Below are 21,040 nucleotides of genomic sequence, written 5' to 3'. Positions count from 1 at the left end.
CTGCCAGGTTCCTGAGGGGTCCTGGCTGGGAAAAATCAACCCCAAAGCTCAGACCTCTGTCAGGCGGAGGGGAGAATTATATTTTTGAACTAGTCTGCAGCGCGGACAGGAAATGACCCCTCCAGCAACTGCTGCTTTAAAGCCGAGCGGCGGTGCCTGAAGCTCTCCAGTCTCCGTCTGGAGCCCGAGCGCTCCCCCCCTTCCCTCCTCCTGCTATAGCGGCTCCCACAGCAGTTCCCAGCCAGTGCGTGCAGCCTGGATGTGTGTGTGTGTGTGTGCGCGCCGCTACTTTGTACTGTGAAGAACACACAGCCCATGTGCTCTGTATGGATGTTGATGATACTCTGTGTAGCTTGAATCGCTGCAAGCAGGCAAGATGTCCAGCACACCACATGACCCTTTCTATTCTTCTCCTTTTGGCCCATTTTATAGGAGACACACACCATACATGGTGCAACCAGAGTACCGAATATATGAAATGAACAAGAGGCTGCAGTCGCGGACGGAGGTAAGTCCCCCAGCCGTGTTTTCCTGTGCATGGACCGTGGTAGGTTTCAGCCCGAATTCCAGCTGAAGCGTCCCACTAGGCAGTACAGTATATGCAGGCACGAACCCTAATTAATTTAGTAGTTTAATTGGGTAATCCCTCATTATGTTTCCACGCAGAGCAACTCTTTGAGGAGATACCAGCTTAGGCTGAAATCTTGAAATTACAGTACAGCACTTCAGGTTTGATTATAATGCTGCTCTCAGGAAATTTCTTTGCCTTAGTGTGTTGTTTGCTCAGGATCTGTCCTGCTGGTGTTTGCAGCTATAATATTACAAGGTACCGCTTGAGCTTTTGCACAAAATTAATTCAGAAATGGTGTAGGTTTAGGGGGAGAGACGAACCTTTCTCTGGTTTTATTTTGTGAACTTGCTAAAATTGAAAATGAATGGTAACGGAAATCAGGAGCAGAGTTTTAGAAACTTATTCCTAGGCTGCACTTAAAGAACACATGTTCAGGACGACCGATAAGAGAAATTCCTGTTTACATTTAGAACGCAGTTGCTTTTAGCGAGAGAGTTGATCAGTTACGACTTTATCATATAGCTGTCAAAAGTACCCAGTAATGTAAACTACATTCACTGTTGGTTATGCTTTGTATAATGTGTTAGTGGTTTTTACACCCTGGCTTCTAAATCCAGCTCAGCCACCACAAAGAATATGCTGAATGGAAAGGGAAAATACTTTTGTCACTTAAAAAAAAAATAAATAGTGGAGGCTGCATCTTGTTATTTACGTGGTTAAATGAAGCACACTTTTTAGTTGGTTGAAATGAAAAGTGTGTGGACTGAATCAGGCTGGATTTCTGCCCATGTGTCTCTGTTTGTGCAGCAAACATTCTTGGTGCTGCAATTTTTCATAGTAGTTTACTATGAAAACACTTTAAAAAAGTGTTCATCTTTTATAGTGAGTGGCTACATATGGAGGCAAATACCTGCCAAATTCGTGCCATCAAGCATGGTAAAGGACCTCAGGTTGATGTGTTTGTTGTATTCTGATTCTTTAAGGGAGCACGAGGTTATCATGAAATAAACCACACATGCCTGAATTGTCAGCTAAGCCATGGAGAATCTGTGACGTTTAATGTATATGATCCAGCTAACGAGATGTGACCTGCTTTCTGATTGGGTAACTGCTGTGGAGTAACTGCTCTTCCAGCACGGTTACCACTGCTCCTCTTCAAACATTGCTGTGGAGTAATTGCTAAATACACTTCGTGCTGGCTGAGAACTCCAAGCAGCTCATTGCTCCCAAAATCACAGCAACTGTCAGTTTTGCCCCAAATTGTTGGTTGCAGAGGGTTGCTGCCATTCAGAGGATGAAGGGGCTTGGGGGGGATTGTTTGCTACTGTTTATCAGTGTCCCGCAACTCTGTTCCTTGCATTCCTGTACATACTGATGAAGTAATTTCTAGACTTTCTCAAGTGAAAAGAACAAATAGTAACATTAAGTGATTCCTTCAGCTGTTCCGAAAAGCTGTCAGTGCTAATTTAGCCTTTTTACATACTTTTAAAGTGGTACTTTTAGTAATTGACCAGTTTCTGGTTGCAGCTCCTTTACAAATGTTGCACCAAAAAAGTTTTTGAGGGACTTGTGAAGCAACTTCCCCCTCCTGCGTTGCTGAGTGTGCTCAGTTAGACTCCAGTGTGTTTAATTGCAGTTTTTGCTATGCACATTCACAGGGATTGTTGTGGACAAAAAGCAATAACCTACTACTCTTCCTTGCTAGTACTGCCATGGGTTTCAGCAGCATTGTACTTTGACAGACAGTGCTTAGTTAATGAAGGCCTCATGCTCCAGTATTTCTTGTATTTGCTCAGGGTAAAAATACTTTTGCCTTATGATTGCTTCTGATTGATGTTTACATTCTGGTTCTGTGTTTTCTAATTTCTGAGCTCTGTGCTGTAAGCATTGTTATTTGTTGAAATGTAATTTCTAACTAGCTTCAGCTCAGCTCATTCATCCTCCAATTAAAACACCTTCCTTAATAAAAATAAAAATGGAATTAGTTTCCTGGGACACTTGCAGTGACTAGGTGTGGACAGGCTGTGAAGAATCATGCTGGCTTCTGGAACACATTGGGAGTAGAAGTTTCACATTAATTTTATGCACTTCAAAGCATGTTTGGGATTGGTAGCTGAAGGCTTTTGGAGCATGTATAACTAGCTCTGAATTTTTTGAGTCCAGATTGATGGAGCCCTGTATGTCATGGAAGGAATGTGCTTGTGGTGTGGGTGATACGGGCTTACTGCATGAACGTTTCTCTTCAGGCAGTCTTTGGAATAATGTAGGCACTGGTTTCTGAAGGAGGCTGCTTGTAGTCTGTGAGCCCCAGGGGGTAGGTAAGCACAAGCAAAGCAGCTTAAAGGGAAAGGAATTACAAAGAAACTCTCCGAAAGACTGGGGGTAGCAAGCTGTCAGATTCCACCTGGACCCAACTTCTGGAGAGAGCCAGTGGAAAGTGAGGATGCATTAAAAAAAATGGGAATCTACAGCTTTTATCCCAAATGTATCTTTGGAAAGCTTTGGGATTTTCCTATTTTCCCACAAAATAAAAATGTTCTTAATAATCCTTCAGAGTCAGATTCTCTTCTGTCCCTTGCAGTGACAGAGGTTCCAAGGCAGAGCAAAATGTACGTAATTTAAGTTTCACAGAGGATGGTTGGACAGCCTATGCAGGGTGTAGCTGTATGTCATGTCTATCAGTTTTCTCCCTTTCATGTGTACCTTTGTAGAGAATTCCTGTAGCTACTCTCCAGAGCTTGCAGGCAGGTGAGAAATGATTCAAAAAAGCAATGGCTGGTAGAGACACCATTAGAGAATCAATGAACAAATGCCATTTCTACTCCTGCTCTCCCAGCAGCAGGGTCTATGGTATATTTGGGGAGGTGGAAGTGTCCTCAAAGTGGCTCTGTGCTTGGGGACCCTCCCTGGGAAATCCACTGCTCCATTCTGGTTTCTGTCAGTATTGGGTGGAAGGGAATAATAATCAGTGTGAAGGATGTGCTCAGTGTATTAAGCAGATAAAGTACAGATTTGATTAAAGAAAGGTCATTTAGATGCAGCATGGCTTTGTTGTTTGTGTTTTCTTTAGGAAGAAATGAAAGTAAAGAATTAGCAGCTCTAGCTTGGTCTAGACGTGCAAACTATTGCTTTCCAAACTTCTTACAACTTTATGGGCTCCTCAGGCAGAACCTACAACTGCCTTTTTAAATTCAGGGTCAATCTTAGGCGAAGAATTCCAATTACACTCAGGCAGGGGGTGGTTTTATGATGTAAGTACTGGCAAAAGTCCACCACCTAGCTAATTCTTATGTGATCTAAAGTAAATTAGGGAGTCTGAGTTAGGAACTGGTGTACAGGAACACCTTACCTCCCTTAAAAGTTGTTCAAAGAAATCTAATTTGGTAACACATTTTTCTAAATAGAAATTAATACATTCTTTCTTAACAATACTTCGGGAGCATCTAGTGCCATTTTGTAATGCATCAACAATCCTGATTTAAAGAAATAAAATGAATATTTAAGTGTTTAATAATCTCTGGCAGATATAAAGATAAATCTTACTTCCATCATAGCTGATTAGCTTTCTGGTTAACCAAAATGCAGCTGTTTCCTTGCTCTGTGTGTGGTTTTAAGGTTTTCATTGCCATTCACTCTTAACTCAGTTTATCTTGATATTTTTATATCTGTGTTAGGTTAACATTTCAAGAAAGCAATAGTGTTGTGGCATAATCAGCAGTTTCTAAAGTTCTAGGTAGCAATATGTAGCATAGGTAAATTAGCTTAAACATTTTCTCTGTTTTTCATAAAACTTGATGTTTAAAAAAACCTCTTTTCCTCTTTGATGTTGTAAATCCTTTTCTGTTCTAATTTTTAATCATTTGAAATTGCTCACCCTTAAAAGAAAACAAAAGGTGATTATATAGCTTGTGTATAATTATTTTTCAGTCACTTTACAGTGCGCTGTGGATAGATCACCTGAAGTTGCTGACAGTTTAAAGTTTGAGGTGTTGCTTTATTGCCAATAATCAAAGAAATGTATCAAGCCTTTCACTTGCTTTAGTCCCCTATATTGTGAGAACTTCTGCATATCGCAATATATTAAATTCATCAGTATCTCTCTCTGTCACTACAAGAGATTATGCTTTTCATCGCTGTTCTATGCAAAACACAGCTTTCCTTCTGGCTAAGAGAGCAGTGTTTTAAGGATGTTTTAAAGACAATCAGCCTAATCAAAGCATATTAAACTGTATAGAGAATTTAGCAAAAGTAGAGATTTCGTGATGGAAGAAAATTAAAAGGAAAATAAAAGAGGATGTTATGATTGTTTAAAAGCTATTAAATGAACTGGAAGCCTATGCAGTCATTCATATTCAACCAAATATTTAAAGCAAATCAAAGCTAAACAAATTTTCTGCAGTTTAATGGAAGTCTCTTATTTTACTTCCTCACATTGCTAGCTGATGAAATAATCTTTTCTTCTTCTTCCTGATGCATTTTTAATAGATTGGTCATAAAAATCTATGTTGTAACATCACTTTTGTTCACATAGCAACTTAGTATCGCAAACAGATCTCTCATATTGTGTACATGAGTCTGAGTTTGTCCAATGAGTTTGTTTTGATGAGGGGAAAACACATAAACTTACATCTCAAAGCATTTTGGAGGAAATATTCTTTCACCCACAAATATACTAATACTTAGCGATTCTTGGAACATGAGTGAAGTATTTTAGAAGAGCACTTATAAACCATGCTTTGCTGAAACGAAAAGGTCAGTTTTAAAAGAAAACCCTTGAACTCCTTTAGGCAGAATGGGTTCAAGGCTCTTTTTACCGATTGTCTTTTATTTCATATAGTTTTTTCATCCCTTTAAAAAAAAAAAATCAGTTGCAGCTGTTTTCAATTAAAATTGTTACAAACTGACAATTCTTATGAGGCTGGGGGAATAAAAAAAGACACTACTTCCTTTCCATGCTGATCCTTAGCTTACAGTCAGGGATGTCTTGCTGCCTTTTTTTATTCTCCCTAAAGTTATAATATAGAATGTAAATTGCGTGTGCAAGTTACAGGGAGCTTTTGGGGGCAGGGGCTGGTGAGGGGGGAGAGAGTGAGTCAGTGGGAAAGTGTAAAAATGAATCTCGTCTGCAAATCACTGATGCTTACTAGATCATTTTCCCTAAAGAAACCTTTTCAACCCTTCCTTTTCTCTTTTTCGTTCTTTACTCTTTAAACCATAAATCCACTTAAAAAAACTTAGTCTTTCGCTGATGTAAACAAGATTTACTATGCACATCCAGTCTCAAAAATAGAAGTCTCTGGATGGTGAGAAGGAGCAAAATAGAGATCATAGCAAGGGCCTAGTCCTGTGCTCTTATTTAAGCTGGAGTTTTGCCTGCAGTAGGATTGCAAGATCAGATTAAAAAAATAATTTGTTTTTGGTATATGCACGTTCTTTGTTTACAGAAAAAGGGTATGGGTAGATTGCTAAACTCATTGCAATATTTTTAGCTGGGATCCTTACTTCAAATGGTATTTTTTTTGTATCATTTTGCCAAAAGTTGCATATCTGCTGTAAACAGGCATTCCAACCGTGCCGATACTTTGTTCAGTTGCTTCCTCCCAAAGAGGAGCTTTCTTTCCTGCACTGTACTGTGTAAACAGGCCAGCATATATCCTCAGTTTTGCTGGGTGCTCTTTTCCAAAAGTTGTTCCTGGCCAATTTGAAGCCTCAGAGGGGTGATCCTGGCAGAGACAAGGTGGCCCCAATGTGGCTGATGATTAGTCTCCAGAAAGGATTGTGGTAGGGCAGGGCTTGTTGGCCAGGTCTCAATGGTCTTATTTATTAGCAAAAATAGTAGTTAAAGAAACCTCCCCGAGCCCCTGGCTGAAATCTTCTCTCTAGGCTTGTGTCTCTCTTTTTCCCTAATGCATTCTTTCTGTTTGTTACTGTTAGAATTTCAGAGAGAAAACACTTTATGATCTGAATACTGTTTCCATTTCTATTACATTGTGGTGGACAGCCAGGCCCTTCTAAACTAAAGCCTATAAGTTGTTGATCTAAGCCAAACAGTACACTTGGTACTTGGAGGTAAGTGGGGATCAACTAGAGCCACCAATGGACCATAAACCTCAGTATGGGAACAGCTAATGCTTCTGGAGGCAACTCTGGCCCTTTTGTGCCTCATGGGGCTAGGGAAAAACTACCAATATGGAAAAATTAGACCTTTGCAGAACTAAATGTGAACTAGAATCAGTGGCTTTCTAAGCCTACTTCCTTAGAAACTTAGATCTGATTGTGTAGAGTGGTGGTTGTGTAGAGTCTGTGCAAAGGCCATAAATTTGCAGGAGCAGACCATCCTCTCTTAGATACTTCGGTTGCCTTGGCTCCACCTTGCTGTTTATACACCATTGTCAAGAAGACATACTCATGATGAAGGTCCTGGCCAGGGTGGTGTTCCTGTCTGCATCATACAGACTTGAAGCATGAGTGTGTAGCAGATTTCTTCTTTATGAAGAACTCTCATAACTAGAACCAAAATATAAGTATCAAACTAGAACTTCTCCCTGAGTTCTTTCTGTTGTCAGTATTCACATCCAGGGCAGAATCACAAACTCACAACTGACACAGCTTTATATATGTTTCTAAATGTACTTAAACTACTGCCTAGTTATCTGCAAACTAAATAGTTAGGTCTTTACATTCTTCCAAACAACTAATATATTAGAACATTGCTGTAATATCTATCACGCATGATCTGCAATAGCTGCTGATATCCATCTTTCCTGATTCTAAGCCACAGAGTCAGCTGCTGAGCCTAGCTAGCTGAGCAGAAACATTCAAATCTGTCTGTAGCATCTGTGTGTGTGTGTTTAAAAAGGAAAAGGGAAAAATCTATTCTTTGGGTATAGTTTTACCATCAAATTAGTCATGTACAGCAGATTCAATATCTGTCCAGATCATGTCCGTTTTACACAACTGCTAGTTGCAGACTAGAGCATCTTTCATGATCCAGAATTGCAGGGGCTGGTTGGATGACGTTATCTGTTGTATTCAGAAGGCAAATGCAACATTAGGTGTGCATAAAAGTGATCATGGTTGGAAAGCCCTGACTAAGACAGGCCCAAGAATAGACGTAGTTGTAGCGCCACTGTGCTTATTCTTCAGAACCAAAATATCTGGAAAAAACCCCTGTCCCTGTTTGGGTACTATTATGTGCAGTCTTACATCACCTGTGCAGTGGACTATTTTTACTTTTCTTTCGGAGTTTCAAACATTCGATTTTTTTAACTATGTATTTTATTAGGTTATTTTCTAAAGTAGTAAATTGAGAAAATGATGACTTCCAGTACATTGCGCATTTAAAGTATTTCATGTACCTTGTCGTGATTCTTGTTCCAGTTGTGTAGTTTTGCCTCAGCCATTAGCAGAAGATTTTATCAGAGAAAGAGCTGCCATCTGTCCTAGAGCAGGTTACAAAGAGATTCTGAAATATTAATGACCACATTATAAAAAAAAATAATATTCTAAATCTTTAAATACAGCAGTCACATGGAGAGAGGAAAATGCTCAGAAAACAAGGAAGTAAAGAGAGTGACACTTTTTCGTTTTATTAATGTTTAAGCTGAAGCACCCTCACCATAACTCATCCCCCAGGAAGGCAGTCAGTAATATCAGCATTCCTAACCAGCTGCTTTTCTACAGACTGGACATCCTCCAGGCTATGACTGGCAAGGCAGGCATGAAACCTGCAACCGGCATAGTATTTTAAAGTTGGAAAAAGGGAATAGGAAGTGCCTTGCACCTAGAATGGTATGTTTTCTTCACGCAGTTAACAGAGGTCTCATGCATGGGTTATGAGGCAGTAGAGGAAGGCCTGCAATGGTCTCCATCCCCCATATCCTGATTGTAACTTGCCTTTTCAGATCAGCGTCACTGTCTTCCATAATTCTTGTATCCACTTTAAGTGGCAAAAATGTTTCCATGTTACTCCGTTCCACATCACAATAATATTATTGTGACTAGAAAGAAAAAGAACTGCTGTAAATTAGTTCCTTTAGACCAAATTAAAATTCTTGTTGTTCAGTGTCTTGCAGGGGGGACCTCCCCTTCCTTTTGGTACTCGGTCAGCATTCCTCCACCTTTGTTCTTTGCCATACCAAGATATTAAAAACATTGTCAGCATGTAGATTCTGTGTATGCATTTGCAACCATACCTTTGGTGTAGTAGATGAGGGCAATACAATAGCTCTATCACTTCTACCTAGAGTTAATCACTGGAGTACCAGTTAACCCTTAGGGTAATTAGGTAATAATGTTGTTGATGTGATCTGAAGTAGCGTTTTAAGCAATTAGAAGTTCAGATATAATGTGCTGAAGCTATACATTATATAGCGCATCTCTCCATTTTACAGAGCACAAAATTACCATATGTTTTGTGGGAAGCTTGGCATTTTGCACTGACTGGAGTTCTGCTTGTATTTACGAACAGCACGCTTGTAAACTCTGGTAATAACTCTTTGAAGGCCACACCTATGCACACTGTTGATTATGTTAAAAAGCGTAGGCCTGTTTTAATGAATGTGTTGGCATGAATTATGGGACATAAAAAGCCAACACACTGGGTAAAGGTTCGTTACCTGAGTGCAACAAATACTACATACAACATTTCCATGACTATTTACTAGAGTTTAACAGCGAATTTGCTTGGCTATGTTTGTGCTCTTTATGTGTTCCTGAGAATATTCAATCAATGGAATTTTATTCTTACAAATAATTGCAGAATGCAAATTTCAATTTATTGAGCATTCTGGGAAGAAGTTGCTTATTTTATATGGGCTAAGCTGGGGGGCAGAGTTTTCTCTTTTGATTTTCCAAAACTTCCCAGATAGAACCATGGTACTTAGAACTTAAACGCACCAGAGAAGAATCTCTGATTGCTTTACAGTGAGGACTGACTGGTGCATGAATGTGAAGTGAATTAATGGCAATGACTGGTGGTGATGGGAAAACGACAGGCCAGTAAATATGATGTAGGGACATATTTCTTCCATTGGACAGGACGCTGCTTACCATGCAGTTACTTTAGAAAAATGTATTAAGAAAGAATTGGTGAAAACATTCAAATATTCCTGGCATTTTAAACTCTAACTACATCTGTGCTCATCCAGTCATGGATGCAAAACAGTAATACACAATATACGGCCAATCACAGCAGACACTTTCAATCATAGCATATAGTCTTAGCAGAATATTACATGTGTACAGCAGACTGCTAGTTATGAAAGATGAGCAAAATTATGTCTCAAATTTGAATAATTAATGCATTCAAATAAATTGTTATTAATTCCTAGCAACTCGGGATAGGGCAAAGTGGAATTCATAAATTTTATTATTTGATGTGAATTATTAGCTCAGCTCTTTTCAGTACCTCTTAACACTCTGTCAGGGTTAATAATGAAAAGTAAAAAGATCGGTCAACATGCCAGCGCACTAGGTACATCTGTTCTCTGTCAGTACAGTAAGATTATTTGACACCTACATCAAGAGCATCCTGAAGCAACCAAGTTACACCTTGACTGAGTGCTTCATCCAAAGGGCCGCACTTCTAAATACGCAATGTGTAGCACAGACTTCCTGGTACTGAGTGGTGTTAGTACTGGTACGTAACCTGAAGCCCCAACCTGCATGTCTAGACTGACAAGAATCCTACCAGTTGAGCCACTGTGACACCTTGTGGCTTATGAAGCAACACAAGGATCTTTTAGAAAACCAACAGGTAAAAGCCAGAGGTTAATGGGTATTGATAAATGCCATGTCATAGAACTATCAACAGAAATCTCTTTGCTGGATTACTCTAGGTTGTTTTCAAGATACAGTTAAATTAAGTGGTAGTGCACTCATTTCTCTTCGGGGTCCTTATATTATGTATTTTATTGGGAAGTGTTGTAAGATGGGGCATCATTTTGGTAAGCCTCATCTGCTGCTATTATCTCCAGTGCTCTGGTGTTTGCTTATCATTCAGATTACCTAAAGAAACACTGTTTTGGCTGCAATACAGGGTAAATATTTTATTTGTTTGCAACCATTAATTTGGTTAATCAAAAGAATGCTTGAAGGGAGTAAAGTACTTTTTGGTGCTGAGTGTGTTCAAACAGTAGCACAGTTAAAAGTAATCAAGGCATAGCAAGCATTTGGCAGTGGGCATACAACTCCATAAGCCCCTAAATTTGGGGTTGAGTGGATAGTATTTCAGCTGTGAATAATTCATTAACTACAGTGAAGCTGTATTTTGCTGAGAAATTCCCAGTAAACTTAAAATGGGGCTGATATTGCATGGAGCTGAGAAGGAACTTTGCATCTGTAAAGCCTCAGCACCTCATGTTACCTGACACTAGTTTCTTGGTTGTCACTTGTGTCCTCAAATAAGCATGTCCATATTTCCTTCTATGATGATCCTGAGCGTTTAAGAGGAGTTTCCTGTAAACTCATGTGTTATGTCTTGTGGCGCTTCCCTTGGCTTTGACATTTTCAAAAACTTGGCAACAACTGGGCTGAAATAGTTACCTTCCATTGCCAAATGCTGACTTAGGAGTGAATACACTCTCTAACAATGAAAAGGGTCTGCATCCCTCTGTTGTACCTTATCTTCAGGTACACAGTGCTGCCATTTAAACATAATAGACGTACATGCCTAAACTTGCATTTAACTTGCTGGTGTGCGAAGCAGTAACAGTACAGGACTCAGGGCAGGCAGCCTACCTTATTTCATGGATATTTCATTGATCCTTTGCTGGGATTTATAGTCTTAAAGTTAGGTGGCTCCTGGTGCTCATATACGACCCTGTCTTCATGATGTGTACCATTATATTTATTATTAGATTCTTGGGGCTGAGACCACCTTCTCTGTTCTTATGCATAGAATCATAGAATCAACTAGGTTGGAAAAGACCTTTAAGATCATGGAGTCCAACCTCTAGTCCAACTTCAGAGACTCACAAAATCATAGAATGGTTTGGGTTGGAAAGGACCTTAAGATCATCTAGTTCCAACCCCCCTGCCATGGGCAGGGACACCTCGCACTAAATCATGTCACCCAAGACTCCATCCAACCTGGCCTTGAACACCGCCAGGGATGGAACATTCACAGCTTCTTTGGGCAACCCATTCCAGTGCCTCAGTCAAATGCCAGCACACCTATACAGTGCCAGCGCAGTGGAGTACTGGTCTGTGTCTGTAGCACATTTTTAATATTGTGCTATGTATCTTAGTTAACTAAAGGCTAAAAGTAGATAATAGTATTTTAAATACTTTTTAAACCCAAATCTGGATATACCACAATAATTTTGATTTCACAGATCAAAATGTTTTAATTGATACTACATGTATTTATGCACTGCAAAGAATTATCTGACTGGAAAATACCACAATGCTGTAAGTTCTTGGAAGACGACTGTTTAATGTTATTAACACATTTCATTACTTCTCAACTAATTCAGCACACCAGTGCAAACCTACTGGCTTTGCCAAGCAAGTACAAATATATTTTAGGGTAGCATTCTGCTGGTTGATTTGTACATTTGTACATCTGATATTGTTATTAAATCTATTACTTTTTTAGTGTAAGTCTTCAGTAGTTTCATATCAATCAAAGGAGCTCATTCAAAGTCCATTTTCTCTTAACAGTGGAAAGACTTGTCTTAAATTCCAGAGGAAAAGCATATTCTTTTCAATGGAAACTGGCATTGTGGAATATGTATATTATTAGGATTTGGGGAGGGAATATTGAAATGCTTGTAATGAATAAGTTCTCGTAATAAATAAGTAGAGATGAACCAGCAAGGTTGTTCTAGGAAGGAAAGGCAACACTTATTTTTTTTTTTTTTTCTTTTATTGTCTGCACTCTACTGATTTAATTAGCCAGTGAAAACAGATCCATTTGGAATATTAAAAAGACAAAATCAACTCCCCCCTCTCCAGTCCCCCACATCTGTTGCCTTTTGGAGACTACTTACAGTACGCAAACTACCTATAGTCTAATGGACTTTGCTTTGTGACAGACGTTACCTGTATTTGCTTGCAAATAAATAAGATTGTTATAAATATTTTTTCTGGTTCTGAGGGAAAGGGGCTGTTTAAATTGTTATTTCGAAAGAAACTGAGCTACCTTAAGCAAAACTAGAACATCTTTGGTGTTAACACAAAGGAAGGTAGTCACAGTGCTGATACATTTCTGAATGGTGATCTAATAGCAGTATATTAATGATTACTGTATAATAGAAACTTAAATCATTCCTGAGACTGCTTGAAGTTGGAAGGAGTATGCAGGGTTATACATTGGTCAGGAGCAGGAGAGCATAGATGGGTAAAACTACTGAAATGATCTCTGCTCTATTTCATTATGCTACTGCCTTCTGCAGTAACAACTTGATGGACTGAATTTCCATGAGGAAGTGAGGCAGTTCACTGCATCTCTGCTGGCTTGGGCCCTCTCCTGCACAAAAGTGAGAGCCTTCTTTCTAATCGCAGTCTTGAATACGAATATTAATGCCTCATCTGGATCACGGTATTGCAGGACCATGAGATCCTAGTCAGTGCCCATACTGTTCTGGCACCTTTCAACATCTGTGGATCCCAGAATTCCCTTAGCTTTGTTTAATGCCACATCTAAAGACAGCATCAAAAAAAGGGTGGATTTTTTCAGTAGCTTTTCCTCACTGTTTTTATAGGTGGATACCAGCTACTTTATTAAAATAGTTTTCCTGTTGAGAGGAAAGAACTCTCTATTTTGCTGAAGGTGACTCTTTAGAAACACAATTACCTGTATAATTTTCAAGATTATTATTAGGATGTATATGAAGCTATTAGGACCATGGGAACTTGGATAAGCCCACCTGGTGTGCAAATTTTGTTACCAACGTAACTACACTAAGCATGAGAAGACTGAGTGTGATTATAAGAGTCAACAGAAACATAAATTGAGAGCTCAGCCCAGCAGTCTTCCCCTTCCTTGGAGAATGATGGCACACAGATGCACGATTGCAAATAACGTAGTCTGTGGGCTAATGGTGCTGGTGTGATTTAAAAAGAAAAGTAAAATCTTTTTCTCTCTTACGAGCTTCATAGGTTTGTTTTAGCTCCTCATCCCATGCATAGCTTTCCTGTTTACGTCAATGAAATGAGCAATAGGCCTTGTATATGGAGGCGCTCCAAGAAGGTACAGCAGCTGGTACAGCAACAATTCGTTTTGTGGAACCTACCTATTCTAATGAGTTTAACAGTTTTAGGTGACTTTGTTCTTAGTGGTGAATTTGAGGCATCTTAAAAGGACTAGAAGGCATATTTAGCTTTTAAGTGTTGTCCATAGTTGGCTATGTGATAAAACTGCATGTACAGGGGCTTAGTTTATATTTGCACTTCCCATTTCACAAATGCCAAAGGTACAACAGAAAGCATGGTTGAGAGCAAGCGTTACTTGCTGTTAAGGAATATCGTGCAGCAAAACGAACAACAGAAAGGGGGTGAAGCCTTTCTCAATGAGAAATCTAGCTGGAAAGAAATATATGGCCCATAAATTAGCAGAATAGTAGGTAGATCTGTCAGCTGTATGAAGTACATCATTTAGCTGAGCTTATCCACACGCTCCTTGAAAGTGGGCTCTGTAGCCTACATTGTTAGCTGTATTAATAAATAACAACTTTTCCAAGATTTGTTATTTAGGTTTACTCTTCACTTGTTTCATTTTAATGCCAATCAAAACCAAACCCTGGATGTTCACAGTTAATATTTTTTCTATGCTTTTTTTTTCCCAGCAGCTGCTAGCCTCTACTGCTTTACCGGGAAGGGGAAAGGAGATGAGTAAATGAAATTCATAGCCTTTTAGTGTCTGCTCAGCCTGTGACTGGCAGCATGTGGGGTTTGTGGCTGCTGACCTGGCAGACTCACAGCATTTTTGTGATGTCAAGTGCACACATCATGGGTCTGTACGGCCTTCAAACCCCCCTCCCTAGTTGCTTTCTTTTAGGAGACTAAGGACTTCTCCCAGTAAAAATCAGAGTGAGAGTCGAGCCGCTCACTACAGTTGTGAACTTGTGTGCTTGGCAGCATGGCCTGAGTTGTGGGCCTAGCAGCTTTTTTCTGTAGATGTGCTTTCAGTATAGTGCTTCATTTGTTTGGTGTAGTAAACGATAACTTGCTGCTCTAATACGTGAAAAATGGGTGCAGCTAGCACATCTGAGTTCTGCTGAAATAAATAGCAAATTCTTCATTTACTGCCTGCATGTATAGCTACCTTAAAGTATGGATTCCTTCAATTTGTTATTTATATGAACCTTTGGAGTTCTTCTTCTAAGAAAATGAGATTGATATAATTATCTCTACAAGGTTTTATATATGTTGACAAAATGTTACTGTTTCACACTCAGTTGCATTTAAAACCTGTGGGTGCATTTCAGGCCATAAAATAAGTTTAAAAAGTAACAACAACTTGCATTCATAGTTGTCTCTCTTGCATCTACTTAATGATTTATTTGTTTCTAGGAATTACGTTTGAAATTCCCAGACATCTAAACCTTTTCAGCATCAAACTGACCACTGATCTTAAAAAATCATCTACATCAACACCAATTCAATCATTGACAAGGGCTGGAGGAAATGAAACATCTGAGATCTATTAAGATTTTTATTTATGCTTTTAAATATTGGAAAGTGCATCACTGCTTGACTTTCATGCTTTGAGCATGAATCCATTAAAGAAAACTACACAAACAGTTGCATGATGAAGTGGTTTGGGCTGGAAAGCTGGGACACCACCACGTAATTGTAGAGGTATTGCAAGGAAGGCGACGACTGTGGTTAATAAACAAATGTTGGTTTATTTATTTATTGTGATGATAGAAAGACTTTACCAGGTTCTTCCCAAAGATAACAGACTCTTAATTCTCTTGCGGCTTCTCACAGAAAATGCTTCACTGTTGCATTTTACTTCCTATACACTGTGCCTTTGAGGTGCAACCTTATTGTAGTCTTCAGTGAAAGTCATGGCCTGAAATCTTCTCACTACCATGCTTTCTAATGATCCCCTACTTCCACCCTCCTTGAAGGACACTGTTCTTTATTATGAGCTTGCCTTCATAAGCATGTAGTATTTTGGAGGTGGAAGGAGGCTGTTCGGCCAGCAGCCCAGGCCTCCTCAAGAGCCAGCTGAGTTTCCACAAACTCTGCTAATTCTCCTCAGCTGCCCCGTACCCCTCCAGACCCTGTGGAGAAAGCAGGGTGCAGGATGAGGGGATTGAAGCCTCCAAGATGCTCTGTCACCACAGCATGGTCAGATTGTAAAGACATTGTTAAAGAAAGGCATTTGGCCAATGGGTGGTGTTGCTACTGGGCTTTTTTGGAGGTCTGCTAAGGAAAGGTCTGAGCTGGTGTGCTGTCAGGTTTTGTGGAAGGCCGTGTCTGAATGAGGCTACCATGTGCTGGGACCTAAATCTTCCAGACCGAAGGATCTTATTGTTGCTTAGTAAACACACTTCTCTGCCTTGCTTCTCTTCTGGCCAAGAAATTTAATTCCTAAAGATTCATGCAGGCTGGTCTCGTTAGTCAAGTACTTGCAGGTGGCCCTTAGGAAAGGAGAAGACCCATGAGGGGTTCCCACTGTAGAAGCCTCCAGCAGAGCACGTGCAGTAGGACAGTGCTGCTGGCACCTGGGACTGCCAGCATCCAAAGCTGAAGGAATATCTCACGTTAACCATCAGTAAGCAACTGTATCTTATTCTCAGTGGGACCAGTCACTAGAGGGGGTGAGATCTCCTGTATTAACCTAGAGTGTTATGGGCATTTTGGAGGAAGATTGTAAATCCTATTTATGGTGTCTGATGGAAAGAAGAGCTCATTACCAGGTAGCAGTTCTTCAGCTGAGGCTGAGTCCCTCCCACCCCACAGAAACCCTCTTGTAAAATGTATTTGGGATTTTGTCTGTGTCTTGCTGATTTTAGTGGAGACTCTGAACACAGTATCTGGAAAAAATTGACTGGAAGCCATGTCATTTGGGGGGGAAGAGGAAGGAAAAAGGATGCCCACTTGCAGATAATTGATGCTTTCAAGGTGTGTTCCTATAGTGAGTTTTACCAGAATTTGCCAGACTGACTGACCATGAACAGAATGAATGTTTAAATACCAGTTTCGTAGACAGCACAAACCCCAAAAGAACAGTAAAAGCAGAAGGGTTTGCTAAGCAGCATGCAATGTAAAAGGACCTGACATCGTTGTTGTGAAATTTGTTGTGACCTGACATCAAAGTTCAAGATCGGATAATACCCTATGTGGTATTATCCAATGATAATATGATGTGATGATGATTTACTCAATTAACGTTTATTAGCTTGAAGAGCTACATTTCAAACTTACCTAGGATGTATCTAAAAAACTATACTGAAGTAATAACTTAGTGAAAAGCTAATATATTATTTATTAACAAATGTTCACTAGATTGCAAATTTTTGAATATCTTTTAGTATTTCCCTTCGGGTGTTGTCACAACATACACATGAAAATGTTAGACATGTCAGCATAAAAACTTAAAGAAAAGTGAAATTAGTTAAAGTTTCACCCAGAACCTCCATTGCTGATACAGGGAATTGCAATGAATACAGCTAATTCCACCACTGATTATCATTCAAAATACCAGTGCTGTGGGTTTTTCCTTTTTAAGTGGTATTGTAAGAGAGATTTATTTTTTACAAGTTTAAGTTGGCATCTCTTGTTCATTTAGGGAGGTGCACAATGCTGTAATAGCTGACAACCTAAACTTTGAATGAGAAAGCACATTTACAGAATCATGGAGCTAGATTGTAGTGTGGCAATTCTGTGAAAGACTGTTCACTCGATGATTAGTTGCAGCACTCTTCCTAAATGTGTTTCAATTCATTTTTTGTCACTGAGAAATCAAGAAATAGGTAGCTTATTAAAGGCGACCACATCCTTTTATGCAAATTTAATGCACTTGGCAGGTTTATCATGATAAATGGTCAGGATGAGATAGTTCATGATGTATCTCTAATCTCTTCTGTGAAGATGTTCATGTCTTGCAGAAAGTAGCCCCTTGAGAGCTCAAATCTTTAGAAGTATGTAGCAGATGGTGATGTCTGCAGAGTCTCATAGATTGCTTTGAAGTTCCTCCAAATTATGCCTTCATTCAATGTGTCTCAGTTTTCACAAGTTCTCTTGCTTCATCTCTCCTTTGGTGCCCTCTTCTCTCTTCCATCACATTGTGTCCCCAAGTTGTTTGTCATACTGGGAACAGGCACCACATCCTTACAGAATACATCTCAACTCGCTCCCCAGTCCAGTCATAACTTTGCCTGTTAAGTTGTTCTTCCATTAGGCATCTTGCATATTTTAAATACAGTGGTTTACAACAGGAAAACAATAAAGCAAAACAAATGTCTTTTAGAAAAGCCTATCTATCATTCATGCTTTCTGTTCAGTTTTTGTGTAAGTCTTTGGAGCCAACATCAACATAGTGTCATGTTAACTAATTAATCAATTATAATCAATTGCCAATATAAATAAGAGCAACTTCTCTTTAGATGAGTAATAAGAAATGGTGAAATTTTAATGCTGCTGTAGGGAGTCTGAAGGAACTCACAAAATCAAAAAACCACAGCAAAGCTTTTGAAAATCAAAATTTAATTTACTGAAATACAGCTAATGAAATAGACACAATATAAAAGCCTTAAATAATACAGATTACAGACCTGAACGATTGTAAATTTTCACAGCTGAATATTTTCACTTTTCATTAGTTGGCCTTATTTGATCTGATCTTATTTGATCGGATGCGCTGCTTTTTTTCTGAAATCAAGTACCAAATTTCATGTAAATTTTTGTACGTAGCATATTCCCTTTGTAAGGTCACATTTTAGAATCACTCTCCTTACCATCTTCACTACACATAATCTTGTGTGTAATAATTGGTAATATTTAGTTAGGTATACATAAATTTTTAGTGTCTAGGATTCTTTTATTACTCTCTTTCAAAAGCAATTCCCACAACTTGATCCCTTTAAAATATATGTATTTGTAATGTTTTTTTCAATCATGGTCTACTAAAACTGTATAAAAAACATGTATTAATTTCAAGTAATAGTTTCAGAAGTATTGTGCTATTCCTCAGTCTACTGTATGCTGGGTAACAAAGCATAGTGTCTATTAAGACTAAGACCTAAATATTTCTGTTTGCATCACACTTTTACTGTTTACACCATCCCCAATGGCTTTTGTTCTTCTTATACATGTAGGAGCCACGGTTAACCATGCTATGATACCCAGCTGTTTTTAAAAGGAAGAGGGCCAATGAGCTGTGTATTCCTGAGATGTGATTCAAGAAAAATTCATGGAAATCATTAATTTGTGTGATTAGTCCAGTTTAAAAATTCTTGAGTTTTGAGGTTGTACTTGAAACGGTCAATCTATGACATTATCTAACCTCTCCTTAGACTGTTGGCATTCCTTAATGAAGTGTCAGTAATTAAATGCTGAAGGCACATTAGCACATCTTCATCAAAATATGCCTTAGGTCCTTGTTATTATGATTTGCAAAACATTATAGTTCCGTATCACAATGTAACTACATTTGAGTTGGGTTTTTGAGTTGGGTTTTCTTTGTTCGTTTGCTTTTTAAAAAGAGGCCCTGCAGAACAGTGCCACAGACCTGACTCAGCTGTCTGTGATCTGGACAGGGGTACTAAAGAAGTGTAAAATCTCCTTGTTAAAATTCTGCTCATGAGTTAAGGAAAAGACTGTAGTGACTTTTCTGTCTCTGTGACATTCCTTTTGTTTCTGCTTATTGCTATAGCATGTTATGCCAAGGTGATTTATAGAATCACTTGGAATGATTTTAGATTTATAAGAATTCATCTGCAGAGCAAAGAGGTGGGGTTTTTTTGCTTTTGGAAAAGAAAAATGGAATGGAAAAGAAGTCTGAAATAATAGTTAAAATCTTTAATTTAAATATATATACATATCTTTTTTTTCCTTACCTAATTGGTACTTTACAATCTAGAACTACAAGGCCTATCGAAAGTCTTCTTTTCCTTCTACAAATAATTCTTGCACTTCTAATCCAGACCCAATGAACACTTTAATAATGATGTATCTTGTACTGTATTTTAATAAATTATGTGACTGAATGCAAAGTTAGATTAACCCTCAGAGTGCCTGGCTGAAATGTCACCTTTGCATTTCTTCCCCTGCGTTAAACTGGCAAACCATTTATTCATGCAGATGAAATAATGAATATTTACCTGCTTACTGCCCTTTCTGTGAGTGCAGGTTTTTCTGGAGTAATGTGGGACAGACCTGGCAGTTGATTCAGTCCATTCTGAAACCTTTGGCTCATGTGCCAGACAGACTGAGTCAGTGTCTGTAACTTGCTGTGCTCTATCACAGATCGTATTCAAGTTTGATGGACAGGACCACTGGAGGCAGTCTGGCCATGACCAAAAGATTCATTGGTGCAAATTTCACCTGTTTTTTGATCTGGCTGTTAAAAATACATCTGGGCCATTCTGCTTGCCTTTCCTTTGTTGAGCAGCACCCTTTCTTTCTCAACCTGCTTTCAAGCCAAGAGCTGGACCCACACAGTGCCATGCTCTGACCTAACTCTTATGGTCCTCTGGTCCTGGAAAGATTGTTAATAATACAATGTTGTGTTTTTGCTAGTGAAGTTCAGTAACGAGTATTGTACTTCTCAAGATCATTTCTTAAGCTTTCTGGAGCAACACCCAAAAGACCAATATATTCACAATTCTTAATTTTCCAACTTCAATGTTAATTTTGTTGTAGATTTTTTTTAAAAACAATAGTGAACAAGAAACTTCTTTCTGAAAATCATCATAATCATCATGTATCGATGTTGAAATGAATATGCAATACAGTGGTATCAGTGAAGAATGCCCTGAATAGTACATCCATTGCACATGTTGTGAATTATAACCCAAATCTTTTATCTAGGGCATCTTTTGACCGTGCTTACAAGTGGACTGCTGTCTAGTGATCTAGTGATCTTCAGAGGAGAAAAGCTGCTTAACTAGAGAGAGAAAAATAGGAAAAAAAGAGGGGGGAAAAAAAAGATAATGCCATCAGGAATAAATGCTTCACCAATAGCTAATATCTGTGTCCACACAACTGATGCTACTTTTTAATCAATAAAATGCACTGATAAAAAAGAGGTTATGTATTTCAGTGTGGAAAATCCAAAATATTTACTCAACCGTCTGTTTGCTTTTATAGTAGCAACCGTTCTAGGCTTTTATTTGCAAACTGTGAACAAAGATGAAACACTGAAATAGCTGTGAAGTTTCCTCTTTTTTTTTTTTTTTCATTCGTTTTGGAAATCCTTTCCACAATTGTTGGTTTAGTAAATGAACAAAATTCTAAACTTAGGCGTTGTGCACAATAGCTGTATAAACTAGCCAGAGTCATTTCACTAAC

General features: G+C 38.8%; 1 protein-coding gene across 1 annotated transcript in view; it reads left to right on the top strand.

Moving 5' to 3' along the window:
• Positions 1 to 220: 220 nt before the first annotated feature.
• The window catches only part of LOC104402652 (LIM domain-binding protein 2-like), a gene marked incomplete at its 3' end in the record, with an annotated part of 76,412 nt that continues 55,592 nt past the window's right edge, over positions 221 to 21,040 (top strand). The window contains exon 1 of the mRNA XM_010010585.1: positions 221 to 508. Coding sequence (XP_010008887.1) covers positions 377 to 508 — 132 coding nt within the window. The remainder of the gene's footprint in view (positions 509 to 21,040) is intronic.

Source organism: Nestor notabilis, unplaced genomic scaffold (assembly GCF_000696875.1).
Source record: "Nestor notabilis isolate BGI_N333 unplaced genomic scaffold, ASM69687v1 scaffold6100, whole genome shotgun sequence".
Taxonomy (NCBI): Eukaryota; Metazoa; Chordata; class Aves; order Psittaciformes; family Psittacidae; genus Nestor; species Nestor notabilis.
The sequence above is the reverse complement of the archived record's forward strand: the minus strand, read 5'-3'. Positions and strand labels throughout refer to the sequence as shown.